Raw genomic sequence first — 22225 nt, forward strand, 5'->3', positions numbered from 1 at the left:
AGATTATTATATGTGAAAGATTAGAGATTGATGTGAGCTGCTGCCTTCTGCAAGTTCTGCTTTCTTTGAAGCCTTTGTTTTTACTCTCATCTAATCAATGGAGAGTCTTCTGTAGTTTGCAGGCCAACCCCAGTCCGTTTGTTGGGTATAGAGTTCCAGACAGCTGAAATGAACATTATAAAATAGGAAGATGTGGTGGTTGGGAGGCCAAGGTTTCTGAAAAAACACCTTGGCCAGACACAGCTGGAAAAGCATTTTGGCCTTTTTTTGAGGCCTGCAAGGTGCTCTGACAGAACACTTGTTTACATACTTGTTTTGAAAAAAGCACACTTGAATACTGGTTGGTTTTATAAATTGGCAATTCTTACAAAGTCACTGGGACAAGTAAGATTTCTCCACTGTAATTCTCTGTTGGAATGAAGACATGGTCCTGCATTTACCTGGTGGGTGTTTCTAATGGAAATCCATGTTAACCAGATAAATCTGTATTCACCACATGCTAAAAAGTATTGCAAAAAAACCCCACTGAGCTACAAAACAGCTTCATATAAACAAATCAGTGATTATTTAGAACAAAGCAACACAAACTAACCTGTAGCTTTAATACTCTACATAATGACTTCTGCAGAAGTTTGGCAGATAAAACCCCATATGGCCAGCTATTGTCTTCAGTGCAATGTGTTTTATGGAGAATGCAGTGCCAGTGGCTACGTGCTGTTCAGTTAAACACCTCTGCCTGTGGGAGCCACAAAACATTGCAGGACAGACCAGTTTGTGCTGATGGTGCTAGTACAGATACAGACCAGCCATCAAAACTTAGGGGAAGTAACTAAGAATTTCAAAATATTGAATTTCAAATCATTATTTTTAATAAGTTTTTACTGTAGCACTCATGAAAGTTTTAGCAGTACTGAACAGCTGGGGCATTCAATTTGCACAAAGCTGCTGTTCAGTTGGTAAGAGCTGTTGGAAGTCCTTAGAGCAAGCTAATGAATGCCCTGACAGTTCTTATGAATGTTCATCTATAATTTGTTTTTTAAAAAAAACATTGTGGTTTTTTTAGCAGATGTTTACTTATGCATTGTGTTGGCCTAACAAAAATACTTGGGAAAGTGCCCTACCTGCAGTCACACAATTTCCAGTGTTGTAGTGCAGTTAACTTCATTGAATGACAGGGGTTTTTTTAAGCCAGATAAATTGCACATCTTGTAATGCTGGAAGGAATTGGCTTTCCCACAGAATGTGTGAGCTGTTAGAACCTTTGGGTTCAATACCGTGTGTGTAACAAGCTGTCCTTGCACTCCTGAGGAGAAAATCATTGCAGTGATGCACTTGTAGATAATAATCCATTACACACAGAGCTGGGGCAGGAGTGACTTTAAAGAACATAGACACTACCTCTTTTCAGAGCTGGATTTTCTGTGTTGTATGGACTTCAATCTATTCACAATATTAATACATTTTCTTTCAGAACCACTTATGATCCTGCTGCCATGAAGGGCAGTGCTCAGCTGTTCAGTGCTATAGACACAATTTACACCACCTCTAGATTGGTTTTGTTATGCTCCTACCAGACAGGAATGGTTGGTAGGAAACTAAATCCTGCTATGAAAAATTAAGGAAGCGTTAAGAAAGGTGGTGAAGTGCATCAACACTGTTCTGTAAAGTTACCTGATGGAGAACAAAGTAGCCAAAGCCTGGGTTCCAAATCTGTTAAAATGTTCAACAGAAGCAGCTTATTAGCAGAACAAAACGTTCTAAACACAAAAATAGTCCTTAGTCAACAAAAGGATCCATTAAATACCTGTTTATAGAAGGTCCAAGCAAACTCATGCCAATGATTAAGGAAAAGCCTCTATAATTCAGCCATTCAAAATCTTGCTGAGAAAGAGATACTATAACCTACTACCCCGTCAGTAATGGGAATCAACAGAACTCATTGCCTCTAACAGTGAAATAATGTAGATCATGGTTGTAGTCCAATATTTTTCTAAAATTTTTCATTATTATTTAATGTGATATTTTTCATGTCCATGTACAATGTTATTCAGTTTTCTTTGATAACATTACCAAGGTAATGTTTTGTAAAATAGACATTTCTATCACTGCTTTTACACTTAGCCTTTAAAATGGTCATTTTTATCATTTTCTAACCTCAATTGTCCTGCAGTCAATTACATAGGATTTGGAGTAAGGCTCCAAGATTGTAATTTCTTAATAACCCAGGTTATTTTTGTCACATTCGTGGAGTTATCCCTCACTTTTAAACAATTAAATGATTAAACTTTGCTGAAGTTGACACACATGGATACACAATGTTAGTCCATCCATTTATGATATTAGTCCATCCTAAATCTTCACTGTGGAGAAGTGGACAGATAAAATCAGTTACTGTGGTTTCAGATAAGCAAGTATTCATTAAATAGGTATGTAGAGTTTAAAAAGAATATTCCATTAACCTAAATCCAGTTTGTGAGGAAGTTCTGTGAGTAGCCTGAAAGAGCCAGGAGTTGTTAGAGTTATTTGTTGTGTTTGTCACACTCTTGAACAGTTCTGTGGGGAAATCTTGATAAACCTGTGCTGTGCCTTTCAGTTACCTGTATGTCATGAATACTCCTCTGCTTATTTTCTTCAAGAGGCTTAGGGAGTCTCCAGCATGGATTATGGCAGGACTTTTTTCCCCACTTGCTTAACTGTTGTTGAACTAGGCTCCTCATTCATCTCCTGTTACATAACAGCATCAAGGCTTAGCACTCAAAGTATTTCTTTTTAAAAGGGTTATACTGATGAGTTCTGCCTTTTGGAAAGCATAACAACTTTTTAATATTTCTTCTTTTTTTATAGTGAATGAGATCATAGGAAGAGATATGTCACAGATCTCAGTGTCACATGGAACAGCAGTGGCCAGCCAGCCTGCACGTGCGTGTCCTGGGTCTCTGGAGACGAGGATATCGGATGGAATCCAGTAACGGATAAGCTAACGACTCAGCATCCATGAAACTTCACAGCTTCTCTGAATATTTCTTCATCCTCTTCCTCTTTAGACTTACTGTGCTTCCAACTCTGTGGCCTTTATGAACTGGAACAGTGGATCCTTGCAAAGCCCTTTTAGTGGGTTACATTTTTGATGTAGAGACAGAGCATTTTAATTATAGTTCCTCAGATGCTGTAAAGAGACTTCTTAAAATGGACACACAGAATCTACACCAGATATTTTAACTGTTTTAAAGTTACAAACCAAGCTTTGCTTTTTGCATTTAAATAGAATACTTTTATATTTTAAGTGCTTCAGATGTGTGGAGATGTTAGTTTGCTCTTATAATATTCACAGTCCTGAACGTGGAAGATTTAATGCACATCTTCAGTGTGCTGCTTGCCCTTAGAGGTAGAATAGTTTGTAACTGATGATTTGTAACACCTTTTGGTCATTTTGGAAAGCCTTTAAAGCTTCTGTGGTTTAATTTTTTTCTTAATAAGACCTTCCAGTGGCAAATCATACCTGTCATCTGAAGCCAATGCCGCGGAAGCCATTGTGTATATGAATATTGTAGTGTTTTCTTTCTTAGATTCATAGGAAGCAAAGCCAAATGTAGATCTGCACTTGTTTATAAACTGAAGATGTTACTTGATAGGCTGCAAAAAGACCATTCCATCATGAAAGTGTTGGGATAGAAATTACATTCCAAAATTTAACTTTTATAACTTTGTGGATAATCTTCCTGATCTTTATTAGCACAGGCTCCTTCTTGAAATAGCTTTTTTCTTAGAAATTTACATTTGTAATCAGATTTGAGCAGTAGGATTTTAGATTAAAGAACAGCAACATCAAAGCCATGTTAGATACAGGAGAAAATAGAATGTTTGCTGAGGATCTGAATGTTCCCATTAACCCTGCAGAATATGGTTTTGAAATCACCAGTTCAGTGGCATTCAAGTTTTCAATGCAATAAATCATTTGATCACATCTGTATCTTTTATATGCTGTATGCCCGACCATGCCACTTGGAAGTCCTAAGGAGATGACAGTTACAGTTCCTGAAATTCAGGCTGTTTGTAAATGTCAGTTTGCTAAAAAGTAATTTACTGTCAGTTAGTGGTTAGGCAGTATGATGTGTCCATGTTCAATTTTAAAGGTGTAAAGCAGGAGTTACCAAAGAAATACTGAAGATTCATCACAGCAGCAGTAAACTCCATGCTGTGCTCTGAGGATGTGTCTCCCTTATCCCCATAATCTGATGAATTTAAAACAATCTGTTTATGTCATTATTTAAAAATCTCTGGCCTTTCCAATTAGACACTGTGGGGAGGATCCACCACTACCTGTGGAGGCCACACACATTTCCCTCCTCCAGGAATCACTCGTTCGCAGAGCTTCCCTCCATGGAACTCACAGCGTACACCAGTCATGGGAAGGAACTCAGAACATCCAAGGTGTTCCTACTAGTTGCTCATTTGGGTGAGCTATGGCAATCTAATGAAAATTAAGAGTGAATTATCATAAAGAATTAGAAAATTGGAAAGTATATTTGCATTGGCTCCAGTTCAGCCAGGTGTGGCCATTTTAGCAGTTCAGCACATGGGGAGCACCTGCCCTTTGTAGACTTCAGGTGAATGAAGGGGTGTGACAGGGGAGAGCAGGGCTGAGTTACAGCACCTGGGAGAGTAAGCACAGCTTCTGCTGATGTTGCATTTTGGCAAACAGTGGTGGGGAAAACTTTCCCTTGAGCCTTTTGCAGGCAGAACCTTACACCTGAAGGGAAGTCAGTGCCCAAGCAATACCATTACAGCAGCTGTAATTGCATCTCTGTAATAGCTGAATCATGAACTTTAAAAGCTCATATATTACGTGGGTAAAACTAGTTTTATCATGTACTTCCTTTTAAGAGTGCAGCCTGAGGCTACTAATTTGATGTTTCACAGTAATTTCAAACAACTTAATGCAAGGCCACTATGTACCTGCTGGGAATCTTAAGCATCCTTTTTGTGAATGTACTGTTCAGTGGTGCAAATCTTGACATTTGCAGGAAATAATTGGCAGGGCTGGAATCTGAAAAGTGTGATATTGTAATTTTCCCTCAGCAATGGTGCTTTACTCTGTCCTCTACTCGTGTATGTTGAAGATCCTACAAAGAACTCACATGCTCAGAAATACATCTACTTATCTTTTTAACACCAAATACATCTACTTAGGTTTTTAACACCTTCAAAATGAACCAAACCAAACCACACAATGCTGTAAACTATGTAATTGTCTCAGAGTGTGTGCTGGTGGCAAGGCATGTTCCAGTTTTCATTCATGTATTGGGTCTTTTGCATTAACCATTGTTTGTAGGAGAATTCTGACTGAAAAGCTTTTCATACTGTATGGGATTTATGCTCCTTTATCCTGCTGGTACAGACTCTCCTTGCAAGTTCTCCAAGTAGCTGGAATTCACACTGTACCTAAAATATAGGAGCCCAAACAATCCGGAGTTGCTATGCACTAAATTTTCTGATGCCTTTAAATACCTTGATGCCTGTAGACATAGAAATGCTTTCCTATTTAAAAAATGAAATTTAAAAAAAATATAGCTTTGGATACTAAAGCAGTTTTGTATTTGCCTTGTAAAAGCTTCAATACAAGGGTCTTAATTTTATTTTAGCTTGTGTGATAACGTAGATAAAGACTGTTAATCTTGTATAATTTTAGTGGTATAAAAAGCACACGATCTCTATTGGACTATGCAAATTTAATTAAACAGCAGAACCCGGCACCCGTTCATATTTTGTTGGCATCCACTTCCTTGTCCTTAAGTCCTGTCTTCTCCCTGAGTACTTTTCCAAAAATTTTTAATAACTTAGATTATCCTGAAGGAAAGCCTTAATGATGAGGTCAAAGATCAATGTTTAGGAAAAAAAAAAAAAGGGGTAGCATATTAATCCAGGGGGACAGGGGTGAGTTCTGGAATTACCATAAACTAGCAATCTGAATTTCTGTAGTAAAACTTACCTGTTATCAGGGGAACTGCCACCCTTTTTAAACCAAAGAATGAAAAAGCAGTTTTGTTCTGATACAAAGCTTTGAAACTCTATTTTTGATACTCATAATGGATGTCATTCCTTGAGGTTTGGAAATCGTTCAAATTGAAGTTTTATATTTAAAAATGTGGGACAATAAAGATTAAGTTCTAGATGTTTACAGAGCCTTGTATTGTAATTTCATGTACATTTTGTATTTTAAACATTTTTGTAAGTTATGATTGCAGTGCTACTTGCAGAAATAAAGGGAAAAACTTGCATTTAGGCTCTTAAATCATAGTGTTCAAATAAATAAAAATAATGCAAATGCATTGTCATTTATTTAAAATGCAGAACCAGACAGTGGGAAGAAACTCCATTTGTGATGCAGCAGTAACCAGCTGTGCCAGGCTGGGACAGAGCAAGTGAGGGACGTTGGATATTCCCCCTGAAGAGTGGTGATTTTGAACAATCTGCTCAGATTAGAGCCAGCCCCAGTGAACTTTTACCTCTGTAAGAAGTGATCAGCAGTGATCAGAGTATCAGTCTGCACAATACTGCTGCTTCCCCATTTGCAAGTGTCAGTGTTTCAATTAGACAATCACAAGATTATTCTGAAAGATTTTCCCAGAAATAATTATTCAAGAAAGTTTATAATAAACAATAATTTCCAGTCCTGAAAGGACGTTGTCATAGGCAAGATGTTGTTTCTGAAATTGTTTCTCAAATAAATGTGAAATTCCGACAAAGTTTAAATTGTTTGCCAAATCCTGGCTGGTCAAACAGTACCGAGGGAAGTCCCCGTGGGCAAGGTTCTGCCTTACAATGTGTATCTCGGGGATCCTGGTGCCACTGAGAGGTTTTCATCTCCCTTGCAGTTTCTCCCGACCACGGGCTGGGATTAGGCTCCCCCGAGCGCGTGTCCCGGCCCGTTACCTTCAGCGCCGCTCTCAGCTATAAATACACCAGAAAGGGGATGCTCAAATGCCACCAGCCGAACGCTCGGTAAATATAGCCGAGGTTTAGTAAAAATAGCGCCGGCAGTTTGAGAGCTGTTCACATGTTCTGTAGGGTGATTACCCAGGGTATAATTAGCACACACCGGCACCAGCAATAAGCCATTGAGCGCGTCTCCTCTGCCGTCAGTTCAAGCCCCTTTCAGACGCAAAGGGGCCGGAGGCTGCTCCGCTCGGACGGTGGGGTGGGACAGGACAGAGCTGCAGTCACGCCAGGAAGGGTAAAGCTCGGCACTGACACACGCACTGCTCTTGTGCTTTATTCCAGGCAGGGCGAAATCGTCACTTCCCCCTGCAAAGCACTGGTTTGGTGTTTCAGGTAATCAGAGAGAAGGAATGTCCTGTTAAAGGCAGTTCCTTTAGAAGAGTAACCAGACGTTTGTTCATTTAGGACCCAAACCCAAAGGAAATGCTGGCAGAAATCAAAGCTTTTTAATTCTCTTATTGTATCCACAATTTCCTTACAATATTCCACAGTTATTTTTTCTGTCTTCTGCTGCTTGTTTCTGGACCTCTGTCTCTCCCTGCCCAACACAAAACACCACTGCATGCTCTGAGTTCACCTTGTGCTCCACTGCACTGAATAAGGTGAGGACTGAGCTGTTTTCTCCCCACCTTTTTTCTTTGCCCCTTAGCTTCAGTTAATTGACAATAATAGTATTCAGGAATTAGCCTCTGCTGTAGTAAGTGAAGTAGTAAGGTGTGTAAAAGGCCATGGGAAAGAAAAAAGGATTTTCAATATATTTAAATTCATGCATAGTTTTGCATACAGACTTCTCTGGTAAAGGAAGTTAACACTGAACTTTATTCTGCCTGTTAAATTTTTATCAATCAGTCATTCTTAACATACAAAGCATGGTCATTTGCAGAGATCCTCTAAGAAATTATTTTACAATAACCTGCTGTTACCCTTGTTAACATCTGCTACATGCAAAAGAAAACAAGGAAAAAACAGACTAAGATACAGAAACAATAGAAAAATAATATTTACTTTGCAAAGATATGGATGCTCCATTGATTTTGTTTTTGAAGAGATTGATCAACTAGAAAAGTCAGGCTATACAAGTTCTCAAGCTCTTTCTGCAAATGTAAAGTTTTCGTTTCATTGGTGTTTTTTATTAGGAAGAACTGGGAAAAAATACTTATCTCTTCCTCCCTGTCATTGCTGTGACACCTGCTGGTAAGAGCTGGAAGAATGTAGTGTGTGCTTGTTCTTTTCTGTAATTTTTGATCAAAGAAAAGTGATGCACCTAAAGAGGACTCAGTATATGAAAATATTGCTTGGGAATGCAGTGCTGGATAATCAGTGGTATCATATGCAGTAAGTTGGAGGAAAAAGGGAACAACTACTATTCCAAGTTTTTGTGACAGTGAAATGATAAATCACTGATGAATTAGAAAGGTCCTTCTTGTAATAAAAAGCAGGAAAGACAAGGAAGCAGCGTGCTGAAAATCCTGAGGGTTGGGAAGGCAAATATTTTCTAGAAAACAGGCATTTATATAAAACAATAACCACCCTACATATTAACAACTGCAGCATCTCTCAGCAAACATCTTCACACATTAACAACTGCAGGTTCTGGAATCAAAGACAAAAGTTCCTAAGTCCAGCTTCTCCATGTACCTGAGGTTCTGGCTGTAACATCAACATCAGGGATTTAGGCTGGCACAGAGCATTCTTTAGGACAAGGCATGAAAGGTCAGGGCTGCCTTCCTAAATTTACTTTAACTTGGTACAAAAGGTGTGATGGATTCTTCTCTGCCAAGGTGGCAACACCACTGCAACACAGAGCACAAAAAAGCTGAGTGTTGTCCTACACACATCATAATTTTTTTCACACAGCAATAAAAGGATCTGTTTGTAAATATTCCAAGATTCCCTGGTGTATCCAGCAGCCAAGTCGTTCTTGCAATGTGTTGGAAATGGACAAGACAAGCTTCTAACAGTCAGTATGTCACTGTTTTCAAGTAGGAAATTCTCTAAGTATGAGGCAAGAACAGATTTTTCCAGTCTTCTGTCATTAGAACAAGTGCCTCCAGAGCTGCTGCACTGCCTGCCCAAAGCACTGGCTTTCTATGATTTAATGAATTAAGGTTTACTTTCAAGGTTTGCCATTTTAAGAATTGCATCACAATAAAGGTGTGACGAGCATTTAAAGGTCAGAAACAGCTGCAGTTGACAGCAGATCTGCAGATTTCCAGTTTAGCTGTCATTGGTTCAACTTTACCCTGTGTGTTTTCTAGGCAGGGTCTCCAAGAGGAAAGGTCATAGGACATTAATCCTCACACCTGCCTGTCCCAGCAGCTCCTGCTCAGGTCTGTGCTGTGGGATCAGTTCCTGCTGCAATTGTTTCTGTCTCCAGCTGCACTGATCAGCACACACTGTTTTGCCAGCACATGCATTTCTGCATTTACATATTCCCACCATTTCTTCCCTTACCAGGAATAAAAATTTGCTCATAAAATCTTCAACAGAAAGCAAATATGAGAGGTCAAGGATAACTTTATTCAAGTAACAGCAAATATCACCCTGTGACATTTGCCTGGCTGCAGTCACAGTAGCTGGAGGAGGAGTATGAGCCATCAAGCCAATGGGACAAATAAGGCAATACTGAAACTGAATTAAGTGCTACTATGGGATTATTTTTCCTAAGGATATGAAAAAAGAAGCTATGCCAAGAATGTCATCATTGCCATCTGACCTCACCACTGACAGAAGTTATAATGGAAAAGTTGCACAAACAATGGAGGATAACAAGCAATCCAACACTGGCCAAATCCCAGGCTGAATGACATCGTGGCTTGGAGAGGCACAGCCATACATTTTGTGGCTGTCAGCAGAGTTTGCTGAGAGACTCAAATGCTGCTTGCCCGAGCCTAAACCCTTTGGAACTAATCCAGCTGCTAAAATGACACTGGAGACTAAGGTTTCCTTAGCTAGAAAGAGGAATACAAAACATACAAAAGACAGAGAAAAGGGGGAAAAGAAAAAAAAGAAAATATTTTGGTTACTGAGCAGGTCTGTCTCCAATTACAGGCTTCCAATCCCACAAAAGGCTGACCTCATCTACTTCATAGCAGAAAGCAGAAAAATCTCTCAAGAACTTCTTCTTGGATGTACTTTTTAGATAGCAGTAAAGCTGCAAACATCATCTTTTAGATAAGCAACAGTTAAACACATCACTGGCTAAGCAGGCCATATTCTAATGTAAATTGTCCCATTTTTTCTGTGCCATTTGTGCTCCCCTGCCCAGACACCCCCCCACAGAGACTCTGCCTTCATGACTTCTGTATCATTTTCATATATTTGTATCATTTTCATATGTCATACTAAGCTCAATGTATTTTCCAACAGCACATGAACTCTTTGCAGGTCAAACACCATCTGGAGTAGACGAATAAAATGGAATTCTATCACTTATGACAAAAAATTTCCTGTTTGGTTGGAAGGACATGACCTAAAAACAGAACAATTCTGAGTGACATTAAACATTATATTTAAACAGTGACTCAGTTGTTCATAATCAAAGTAGAAAAAATTTAGAAATGTTGTCTTTACACTCAGCTTGTAAGATAGCTTTCAAGCTAGCTGGTGTTTCTTCCATCCAAAATACACTCAGGTGGCTTCACTGAAGGCCTTTTTGCAGCCATGCAATAGAGATGTGCTGTAGATGGTCCCAGGAAGCTGAATCAGCACGGGCTCCATACAATAAAGAATATCCTCAGGGGTAGAGTTAATAAAAAAGAAACCACATTATTGAGATTCAAGGAGCTCAGTTGTTCAGCTGTTCTGGAAATGTCCCTCAAGCTCTCAAATGTGTTTAAACAAGTGTCAAACCTTCACTTGGTGTTACTGGCACTCTCTCAGTCACACAGATATGCGACTGAGGATCCTGTGGTCAACAGCAAAAGGACTTTTTTTTAGGATTACTTTTTTGGGGGATTTTTGGGGTTCTTTTTTTTGGTTTTTTTGTTTGTTTGGTTTTTTGGTTTTTTTCAAGAAGGCAGATTGCAGCTTGGGGTGGGGCCAGGAGTGTTATAAAATTTAATTCACATAGAGATCCTATGCAGTTCCCTATTCCTCCCAAGACAAGTCAGGGTAAGAAGAAGGATGGCAAAGGACAGATCTCTGGGGTTTCTATTTCTAGCACAAAACACACACCTGAATCCAGGTTAGACTTTGTGAGCTCCCCAAAGGCACAGATATTTGGCTTAAAGCAAAAAGTTAATGGCAAACCACCTTTAGCTTTCTATTTGCAGCTGAAAAGGAGGTTTAAGATCACATGCCGTTTGAATTATTTCTCTCCATTTGTATATTATGAGTCACTTTACTCTCGGTAGGACTCCTGCAAAACAAACACAAGCAAACAGGAATAGGAGATGAAATCTCACACGCAGAAAGGTCACAGAGGGAAGCAGGGTTGGTCTGCCTGCGCTGAGCCAGCCAGGGCTCTCCAGGAGGGTCACAGCCTCTCAGTGTCCCCTGTGCCCAGCTCCAGAGCAGTCCCTGCTGCTCCTGCCCCAGTTAATGACGGGACTGTGTCACAGCCAGGACAGGCAAATGCTGGCAGCTAACCCAGGAACAATGAATACAAGTGAAAAACAGCGCTGCTAATTCTTCATCCCAGGGCTGTTCAGGGGATATTTGCTTCTGGAACAAGAAAATGCTGGGAAGCCCATGAAGGGGAAAAGGTTGGAAATCTGCTCCCCCTGAGTGTTCTTGGTAGTGTTTGTTCTCTCTCAAGAGCCAGCAGTAAGGGGGTAGAACCACAGGCTGACACGGGGCCTCGGTGGAGCTGCAAGGGGCAGCATCGATGGAAGGGACAGGATTCCACACCTCATCGAGGCAAAATACCTAAACAATTCAGTAAAGGAAAGGATGCTTAACGGCTGGAAGTTTACATACACATGGAGAGGAAACAGCCTGTATTGTAACTAAAAGGGTGGCCCAATTCTCCTACTCAGGAAGAGTAGGATCTGGAAAAAAGGGAGTATCAGGTGAGATTAAACCTGGATAAATCTCCTAGAAGACTTGAAAGGGAATAATGGCTGTAAGAGGAAAGGACACCCCACCAAAAATGTGGAAGACACAAATGCTAAACCCTTTAGTAAGGTTATCAGAAGGGGAAAGAACAAAGCTGATTACTGCACAGAGGAAGCTTTCTCACAGTATAAATGCAACTAGACTAACACAGAACTGGTTGCTTATCTATTTCTACTCCTATGTCTTTCTTTAAAAACAAAACAACAACTAACCTGGTTGCTCTGGGCGTTATGATTAAACACAGATTCACCATCCAAATCACTCAACTCATGCTAGTTAAAGTGATCTGGGTAACTGCAAGGCATTTCTTATCCTCACACATGGTGAATGTAAAAACCGAGACCTCAGGACCCAGCCACCCAGGGCCTCTTCTACTCCACTGAAACACCGACAGAGCAGACTCCTCATTTGAAAGGCACAGCTCCAGGAAGAGTCACAGCACATGTGCCAGAGAAGCACTAACAACTTCTAGTAGCTATTGGCCATACTGGAGGCTCCTTGCTGCACATTCAGTTTTTGAAAATATACTAGAACTGCAAGGCTCACGGGGCAGAATATCACAGCACTGAACAACCTTTGGTAAAATTCACAGATATCTTAGAATGTACTAACAATTTAGTATCACTGTATCATAGACCATTTGTGCTATAATTTTGTTTTAAGCCTTTTTGTATCATGAAGTACTTCAAATAAATGCAAAAAAAGTCATGTTAGTCACCAAGACAGCCTCGATTCAGCTGGAATGCAGCAAGTGTTTAATATTAATAATAAAAAGACAGGATTTAAGAAATATCATGGCTGGCTGAAACACAGGTGAGTTTTAAGCAGGTATTATGAAATCACCTAGGTTTGTGCAGGCTACTAAGGTAAATGCTTTCTTAAGCAATTATCATTTGAATTCCGAGTTATTTTCCACTATGTCCCACAGAGATAACATAAAATCTCTGTTAAGTACTGTGATCTCCAGTTCCCAGAACTCAATATATGTTTTGGTGACATTTCAGGTCACGTATAGAAAGCATTTTAGAGCCTTATTGGTTACAAAGTGCACCTTTTAGTCCAGTCTTTGCAAACATATTGATCACGAGCTGCTCCACCACCGATCTTTCCCGTAACTCAAACTTTCAGCAGTTCACGGCTTTATCAGCAATTTCCCTCCCTACTCCCAGAAAAATTCACCATCTAAAGTCGGCCCCACACCAAAGCAACTTTAAGCTGCATTGGTTCTTCGCCCCTCCATGCTCTTAATGGACTTAATGAGTCCATATCAGATTCCACCTGGGAGGAGAGAAGGGTCAGTTCCCAGTAAAGAACAGATGGGTTTGGGAGGTGCACTCACACCCAGCCCCCAGCCCTCCCAGAGGAAGAAAACGTGGGGAAGGGGCAGGACAGAGCTGTTCGTGGGCTTTTCTTATCTGCAACTCACATCTGCAGTGGCAGCAATGCCTCCTGCCAGCTCTTGGTTAGAGTGTTATCTCACTCCATTCTGTTCCTATTATTTTTGTATTTAAAGTCCTCCTACCCAGCTCCAGAAATTCTGCTGTCATGAAAAGATACTTGGGTTCATCTAATGCTTTATTCATGCCCCAACGTCACATTCACTTAACTAACAGATGGTGGCTGATGAACTCCAGAAATTTTTAACACAGGCTTCTAGTTTTATTAATTTAAAAGTAATGAATAATTTATATATAAACAATTAATCTGATGTCCCTTTCTTGTTCTGACAGCAGTAGAGAAGCATCCAAACCACATGAAAAAATTGCTTCCAACACCAGCCATGCACAACTGCCCAGGAAGTCTTTCATCTACCCCTACCACTAAAGGTACTAACTGAAAGCCAGTATTGCACAACTGATGGTTTCTACAAAACAGATGCAAAACTAAAGAAAAGGACACATAAAGGTGTATTTAACAAAGGCAGCATTAATTCTTACAAAATAGATTCCTGGTATCCCACACTGAATGTCTCAAAAAAATTAAGTGAGAAGACTCAAAGCAAATCAACCCTCTATAGACTTTTTTCTAGAAAGTAGTGCAGAATTTTGCACAGAAAAATCTCCTTTGTAAGAAAGAAGAAACCTGACAAAAGAAACTGGATTCAGAGGCATGGCCAGGTAGGACTGATGATTCAGTGAAGGCTTTCAGGCAGAAGAGCTATTTTGGAAATAAAAAATGTGTCCTTCAGAGAAAAGGTGGTCCTGCTATAGTGTGGTTAAGAGGAAATTTTTGTTGTTTGCTCTGTGTTGGGAACATTTAAATTATTTTCTCCTTTTTTTGTCTGCATAATTAAGACTGGCCTTGGTTGGCCTTCCAGCAACTGCTGCAGTCACTGCAGTGGCTTCACACAGCTGGAGCAATGTTTACAAGGGTTGCAGAGCCGAGCTGTTCTCAGAACAGGCTGGGTGGGCTGGAACAGGAGGCACAGAGTGTGCTCACCCTGCACAGCAGAGCCCTCTGCTCACAGCACCGACACCCAGCCCGCTCCCAGCTCCCAGGAAAAGCCAAACCTTCCACCTCACTCTGCCAGGCACCCCTTGATGCTTCCTATAAATACCTTCCTCTCCCTGTCCTCCCAGAAATGGCAATTAAGTTACTTTTACAGCAGTGCAGAAAGCATTATTTATAAAGCTCCACATTAGCCATCTTTCAGGGAATGCTGCAGTAAGATAAAGGCAAAGGCATTTTTGAGAGGAATGCTTTCCCATCATGAAGCATTATCAAGAGAACATTATCTGTAATAGAGTTGAGACAAAAGGCTGTGTGTGTGGTTTGATTATTGGTCTGAGGTGAACTGCATTTACTGTGTTCACAAAAAATTACTTCAAGAAACCAACTTTCTTTGTGCCTCAGAGTGAAAGTCTGAGCAATTTATGTGGGGGGGGGAGGGGCAAATTAAAAAAACCCCACAAGTTACCGATCTTATTCACTGTTGAGATACTATGTGGAAAACAAAGATAATTTTAGACTCAATATTAACATCATGCTTCAAATGTACTCAAACGTGACCAAAACCAGATGAGCTCATTCCACAAACACAACCTCTGCTTGGGGCAGGCATATCAGAGCAAACCTGGGCTGTTGCTCTGGGTGGATTGCTGACCCAGGCAGGGTGTGCAGGTCATGCAGGGAGAGGTTCAAGAGAACCCCACAGCAGACACCCCCTGTGCAGAGCTCACACAGTGCCCACCCTACTGCACAGGGCATGAATACACAACCACCAGCACAGGGCAAGCCCTTGAATGGCAACAGCCTAGGCCACGCCACAAAGGAGCTCTGAAGCACAACCACAAGGCAAGACAAAAGCTTTCCTTTCACACTTTTATTATGATGTCATCCTTACTATAAATTGCCACTTTCATTTTCATATCTAAAAACCCCCAAACAAGGCTGCCACACTTTACTGCTTCTGGCACTACAGAGCCACCACAGTGACAGGTAATAGCTTGGGTTGTTTTCCATATTACTGATGGCTCTCTGTTTACAAACCTCACCACTGGTGGAGAAGTGAGGTTGAGGTCTTAGGTTTTTTTGGCCATTCCTGAAAAACATCTGTCAGGTTTGGAGTGATTGAAGGGCAGCAAGTATGAAGTGTGTTTATGTAATTCCTAAAGCACAACAGCAGAGCCCATTTAGGAGAGAAGAGAGGGTCACTGGGATTCTCTCAACATCTCCCAGTGAGGGGAATTAGGGGAATTGTCACAGCAGTTACCATTCTGCACAGCTGCTCTCTCACAGCACCCTCTAAACAGGGATCTGCAAAGCACTGCACGTTCCAAAGCTTCTCAGAATGCAAGGTACTAAAATCTCTTGGGTTTCAGTGTTCCACTGTTGATTTGGGGAGCACATGATGGAGTGTTTTTAATACAAAAATTCAAAAAACATCCTATGGTTTATGTGGGTAAAAAATAAAAATGAATTATAAACCACAGAATCTTATTTTTCCTGGGTACACTGAACAATAGAGAAAACCATTCAAGTGGGGGTGGGGATGGCAGTGGTTTTGAGCATTCAGGAAAAAATGCAAGTCCTCTTACACAAAGAGTTTGCAGAGTTCAATTTTCAGTGGCATAGTCTGCTAAAGAGCAACCGTTTTTCCCCTGTATACTTTGCAAATTTTATACCTGAAGGAAATATGAAACTGAATATTATTGAAATCAAGAAAAATACATAGGAATGAGAAGAATTTCTGAAGGGAGACGATGTGCTTGCTAAATAGAATTCAAAAGTTACTCTAATTCTGTAATAGCTCTTCTGGAGGATTTCTGACTCAAATGCCAGTGTTACAAATTCAAGGGCTCCAAGAGCCAGGCTTGTCTGCTTCATTACTAGCTCCATAATTATTCCTCAAAGTTATCTATTTTTTTACAGTGACATCCACACAAATATTACATGTTCCCCCTTACTAAACCTTGTTTAAAGGGATGAAAACTGAGGCGCTGGCATAACAAAAATTGTTCCTTGGCTCTCCTTCTCATTTCAAATCCCATTTCCTATTCTGTATCTAGAGGCTAAACCTTAATTTATGCTCAATGACAGTCAATGAACAAACTGCAATTGTATCCAGCTCTTTTCCCCCACTTTGGTTTATCCTGATTGTCTCACAAAACTGTAGAGTCTATAACTTGTAATCAGTTGTGACTTCAGTTCAGGAGCTCAGCAACATGAGCAGGGCTGTGCTGGGAGCTGCACTCCCTGAGCCTGTGCTGCCAGGGCTCTGGACCTGCCCAGCTCAGATCTGCTTTAGTTCAACCTGCAGCACACTGTGACCGATTTCTAAGTTTGAGGTTTCCCAGAGTTACCCCAAGAGCAGCTGCCAGCACTGTCCTTTGCTGATGGCTCATCCCAGCCTGCTGGCAGTGTGGGCTGATGCTGCCTCCTCAGCACATTTGCAACCTGCTTTTCCTGTTCAAACAGTTCAGAAAATCATCCCATCCCATCTCCTAAACCGTCACAGGAGCCGTTACAAACCCTCTGGAAGCTGCAATATCCAATGCTGCCCTTGCTGTGTAGCTGGAAGGTCTCCATGCCCACTCCAGCAGCGAGCTCCCACGGCAGCACGGTGCTGTTCTGCCAGAGCAGCTGTATCTGAAAGGAAACCACTGCAGGGACAGAATAGAAAAAAAACCACCCAAACAACCCACAAACCCAAAATATTGCCTTCACAATCTCCCCTGTTGTCAGCATTCTCTGGAATGTACCATCAGTGTCTAGGCCCATGGCCTTACAATTTTCCTTCTCCAAATCATCTCCAAAACAATCCCCATAACCTGAAAACTTTGAATCCTTTCTTTTCTCAGGGTTTACTTTTTACAAGGTAAGGTAGAGTCACTTTAAATAAAACCACTGACATGGTGAACAAAAAGATTGATTTTAGAGACAAGCAGAAGCCACATTTCATTGAAAATATGGAACTGCCATCCTTATAAGCCTCCTCCTCCTCCTCACAAGCAAGAGAAATTGTCTATTACTGTCATGAGTACTACCAGGTGTAACTCCAGCTCTAACTCTAGGATATATCTTCTCATGACCTGCAGATCATCATCCAAGCTCTGCTCCTTATCCCATCAGGAATATGATGTACCTGATTTCTGATAAAACATTTTAGAACAATTTTAAAAGTAAATACCACACACACACAAAATATACAGCTTTGTAAGCAATCTGACAGTTTATATTCCAAGGTATAGATTTCTTGTCAGTAAAAACTAAGCAAAATTGATTGGTTTTCTAAGCTTTTGCAATGCTTTTCAAAAAAATTAAACTAAAACAAAATAGCCAACCAACCCACCCCAAAACCAAAAAAAAAAGGGTCTGATCTTTTCAAGGACATTTTAAATTAATGCTATGACTACAATTAATATTCCACAAGTGTAGCTTGTTTGGATTTTCCCAGTAAAGTTCACAATTGCTCAAGGACTGTATTGCATCAAACCAAAGAAAGGCAGGCCTAATCCAAGGGAATGAGTCCCACATTTTCAGGTCATGTTTAACTAAGAATTCCTTGGTCTAAGTGGTAGTGACAAATGTTACACTCCAGATAAGGCTCAGACTGTCCTTTCCTCACTTTAACCTCTCATGCCCTGACCAGAGAGGAGGAAGGATCTGTTCCTTGCCAGCCTTTGCGCTGTGCAGCTCCACCACACCTTTGCATTTCTACCACAGCAAACTTTGTGTTCTCTCCCTGCTGAGCAGTCCCAGAGAGATCCCCAACATTGAATTAGTTCAGAAAAGAGCAGGAAAAGATCTTACTCTTAAAACTCAAAGGCTTTTACTCAATGCAGCAAGGACAGCTAAATTCTAATGCTATTCTATTGCACACAACAGTGATTTTCTGAAAAAAAACCACCATCAGTTTTTTGGAGCTTCTCAGAAAATTCCAGTAAGACTCCTCCTCCCCCAAACACATCATTTTTCCTCACTTATTCTGTTGTTTCCTACCACCTCTCACCTATTCTTGTGGATAGTAGTAAGAAGAAATATAACAATATTGCCTTCATTTTGCCCTTGTATACTTTTAAATATTATTATTTTAAATGTACCCAGAGTAAAGATTTTTAATATTTCTGCACATTAATACAAATTTTAGAGTTATGTTTACATGAAATTCAAAGACCTCAAGTTATTTTAGAAGGGAATATACACACACAAGTGATTCACGGCAGTAGCACACTGACTTTTCCTCTACCTCCAGCAAGCAGAAGATAAAGTGCTGATAACAAGGAATGATTAAATCCAAATAGCAACAAGAAAAAACATTTCCAGAAGTTACAATGTTGTAACAGCCAGGCTAGAAGGTAAGGACCAATACAGGAGATTGGTATAAACCAGAACAATTGCACCTTCATCAGGTCTATTGTAAAATCTGCTTTCCCAAATGAAACACACGTTCTTATTTTCGCCTATGGCTCAACAAGAGGAGAATGTCCTAGAACTTCCAGGAGCAGTGGGAGGCCCTGTTTAAAGTTCCCAGAGTCCAAAGCAACAGAAATTCACCAAGACAACTCCTGTGTTTGCAGGTTAAATGTTGTGGGTGAGACAGTTTGTTCCTTTTTCTAAATAGTGAAACTATTGAAATCCCCACCACTCCCCCTTTTCAATTTCTCTTGAAAAAATTAGGCAGTCCCAAAATGTGACAAGTGCTGGAGCAACTCGAGATCTAATACTGAACATTAAAAACCTCTCTCCCTTTTTACACTTCTTTCTATATAATCTACATACTCTGAGTATCTCACGGGATCCTCCACAGGGAGAATTCCCAAAGACTCGGTGTTTATGGTGTTAACACAACCAGAGGAAATGCCCCGAGAGAGGAGGATTAAAACCAACAAGAACAACAAACTCGCTGTCTGCCAGCAGCAATTCAGGCACCCCCAGCAGCGAGGAGCTGAGCAGACAGGCTGGGAAAGTCAGCACCAGCCCCGAGCCTGTGTCACCTCAGCACACGGGCACCGGCAGCCGGAGACTGAAGAGTCATTTTCCTTCATTTTTGGTCTAACACACGCTGTTTACATCAGGGTGACACTTTTGTCCAATCATTGCCACCGGATTTCTAGCAAACATTTTATGGATTTCCTTTTGTAGAGCAGTTTTTAGAAGTTAATTTTTTTCCGACGACGCAGTGAGATACAGTTGTGATTTTCGCAATTTGAAATCAGTTTGTACATTCCAAACAACCGTATTGAAAATCAATGAACTGGTAGAAAACATTTAGAATAGCAAAACAAGGCCAAATTTGGAGGAAAACAACAACGACAAAACCAAACATATAAACAGAAAAAACCCACAACCAACTTAAGTGAACAATTTCATGAACAGCAGAACGACCTCCGGTTTTCAGGCTAGCAGACACCAGAGCATTCCCGGGCACTGAGGCTCCTGCTGCAGCTGCTAACAGGGAACTCCCGGCTGCAAAGCTGCTGCTTCCAGCCCCTTCCTTGCCAACCCCGATGGAAAGGGGACATCTACTGGCAGCTGAAGACATTCTCTCAATGACACGGATAACATTAAACGGCAAAATTACAGCAGTACCTTAGTAATGTTTACAGAAGGAAGGCATTTTATTTAAACTCAATATTATCAGCAAGCACCAGAAAGCAGCAATAAACAATGGCTATATTTAAAAAATCATGTATTGAAAGTAAAATTATTATAATAACACAGCAATAAAAGAAATGGCAATTAGCAAGTCTAAATTAATATGCTGTCATCTTAATTTTAATATTTGCATTTCTGCTGCGTATCCAACTAAATGATACAGTAACCCTCACCTGATTATATGTAAAGAAAAAAGAGAAGAAAAGAATCAGGTCTCTAGTTTAGTTTGGATTTTCTTTTTAAAAAACTTTAAAAGAAGTAGATCTAAAAAGGTGAAATTTTAAATTGACTACAGGCAAACCTTGGCACATCAGGAATTTTCTGGTTTAGAATATTTCAAGTTTTCCTTAGATGCAATCAGCATTTAGAAGACACTTCCAGTGACAGACTCTAGATATATTACAATAGATTTTGTCAAATACAGTTCTACATAAGACAGGACCCAGGAGGTTAAACTGTCAGCCTTCACCAGCAGTTCATTTTAACTGACTGAAACAGAACAAATACTATTTCAAAATGAAGGTGCTGAAAAACTTTTATTCTTTAAAAAACGAGGAATCAAATTTCACTAATAAAATATTTGTTGAAAATATCTTAGTTCACATAAACAAGCAAAACTTTTAGCCTGTCTTGGGCAAGACTGCTCTGCAAATGAAGAAATCCTAAGAAGAAACACCTGATTTGATGCACAGCTGTAACTATTAAAGTAGAGAACGGCTGTTTCAAACTCTTCAGTCTCATCTCCAACAAAAATAAGAAGAATAAGCTATCATCTCTCTAAACTGGGCAGGAACATCCCACGGGACAAGCATACACAGAAATCATCTCTAGGTAAAATTATCAGTCTCAAGAGAGTGGGAGCAGAAATGACTAAATGAATCGTCTCCAAACCAGGACTACCAGAAGTGTGAAACCAGAAGAAATACCAGCAATGATAATTCTGTTCCTCAGTTATACAACACGGCAACACAAATGCAGGTGAAGGAGTTTGCTGATTGTGAGCACAGAGCAAACTTCTTGAGAATCGAATTTTGTGCATGAGTGTAGGACCCATTCTTTAGCAACAGTAAAAGTCAAATAAGAGTTCTTTACCAAACTTCAGTTCTTTGGTGAAACAGTGAAAGCTTAGCGCCTTTTAAGTTTTCTGTTAACATACATGCATGTAAAGACAGCAATTCATCTGAGAAGGCTTTGCCACACAGTATAGTCTAATCACAAGGAGTACATTCACCAAATAATAAAATCAGGCCTTACCCAAAGCTCCCAGCCTTCTCCAGTGATGGAAGCCGCCATCCTAACAGGTGTGGTACAAGTATTTAGCTGCCATTTGTGGGAGAGCTCTTGTTAAAGCCAGCCCATCATCTATAGAGCACCTGCAGGGAAATTCCAGGTGATGGTTTGTGGCTCCGGCTGGAGAGGTGAAGCTGAGGGGTCAGAGGGCTCGGCTGAGCTCTGTGCCCTGCTCAGCTGAGAGCCCGCACAGCCCCAGAGCAGAGACACAAACCCCGAGGGCATCCCCAGAGCAGAGACACAAACCCCGAGGGCATCCCCAGAGCAGAGACACATTCCTGCCAGAACCACCGTCCTCTGGCAGCAACACTCCGTTTTTTAACGTTCCCCTTATTTTATTTTTTTTTTCTCTTTTATTTTTTTGACAAGACCACAGAGTTGTTAATGTGAGCAAGAAAGTTAAAGTTCAGAGGAAGAGATGCCCAGGTGTGGTCTCTTGTCAGGTCAGAGCCCACCCGGAGGGCTGTGCTCTACCCAAAACGCTGCCACTGCCCTTGCAGTCATTTCACACAGACAGCAGCTAAAAACTATACTGGTCCCAGATCCCGTGCACTGGTTTCACACACAAAGCCACAGAGCCTGAAACAGCCCCAGGTTCACTTTGTAGAGCTGGTTTCCACCCTCTCATGCTAAGCAGGAATGAAACAGCAGTGGCTGGCAGGTGGGTAGGGACTGCGGCACGGCAGAGCCTGTTCGCAGGCTGTGATGGGGGCGTGGGGCTGCTCTCCAAAGCAGAGCTGCGGTCATTGCCAACTGAACCATGAAGGTGTTAGATGCGTAG

The 22225-nt window shown here is 40.8% G+C and overlaps 1 protein-coding gene across 2 annotated transcripts in view; it reads left to right on the plus strand.

Moving 5' to 3' along the window:
- NFATC3 (nuclear factor of activated T cells 3) overlaps positions 1 to 5151 on the plus strand; it is a 62492-nt gene extending 57341 nt beyond the window's left edge. For both annotated transcript variants that reach the window (XM_033069780.2, XM_033069782.2), the window contains one exon: positions 2845 to 5151. In XM_033069780.2, the coding sequence (XP_032925671.1) occupies positions 2845 to 2969 (125 nt within the window). In that variant the 3' untranslated portion in view covers positions 2970 to 5151. The remainder of the gene's footprint in view (positions 1 to 2844) is intronic.
- Positions 5152 to 22225: the final 17074 nt, after the last annotated feature.

The sequence above is a fragment of the Catharus ustulatus genome, chromosome 11 (genome assembly GCF_009819885.2).
Source record: "Catharus ustulatus isolate bCatUst1 chromosome 11, bCatUst1.pri.v2, whole genome shotgun sequence".
Taxonomy (NCBI): domain Eukaryota; kingdom Metazoa; phylum Chordata; class Aves; order Passeriformes; family Turdidae; genus Catharus; species Catharus ustulatus.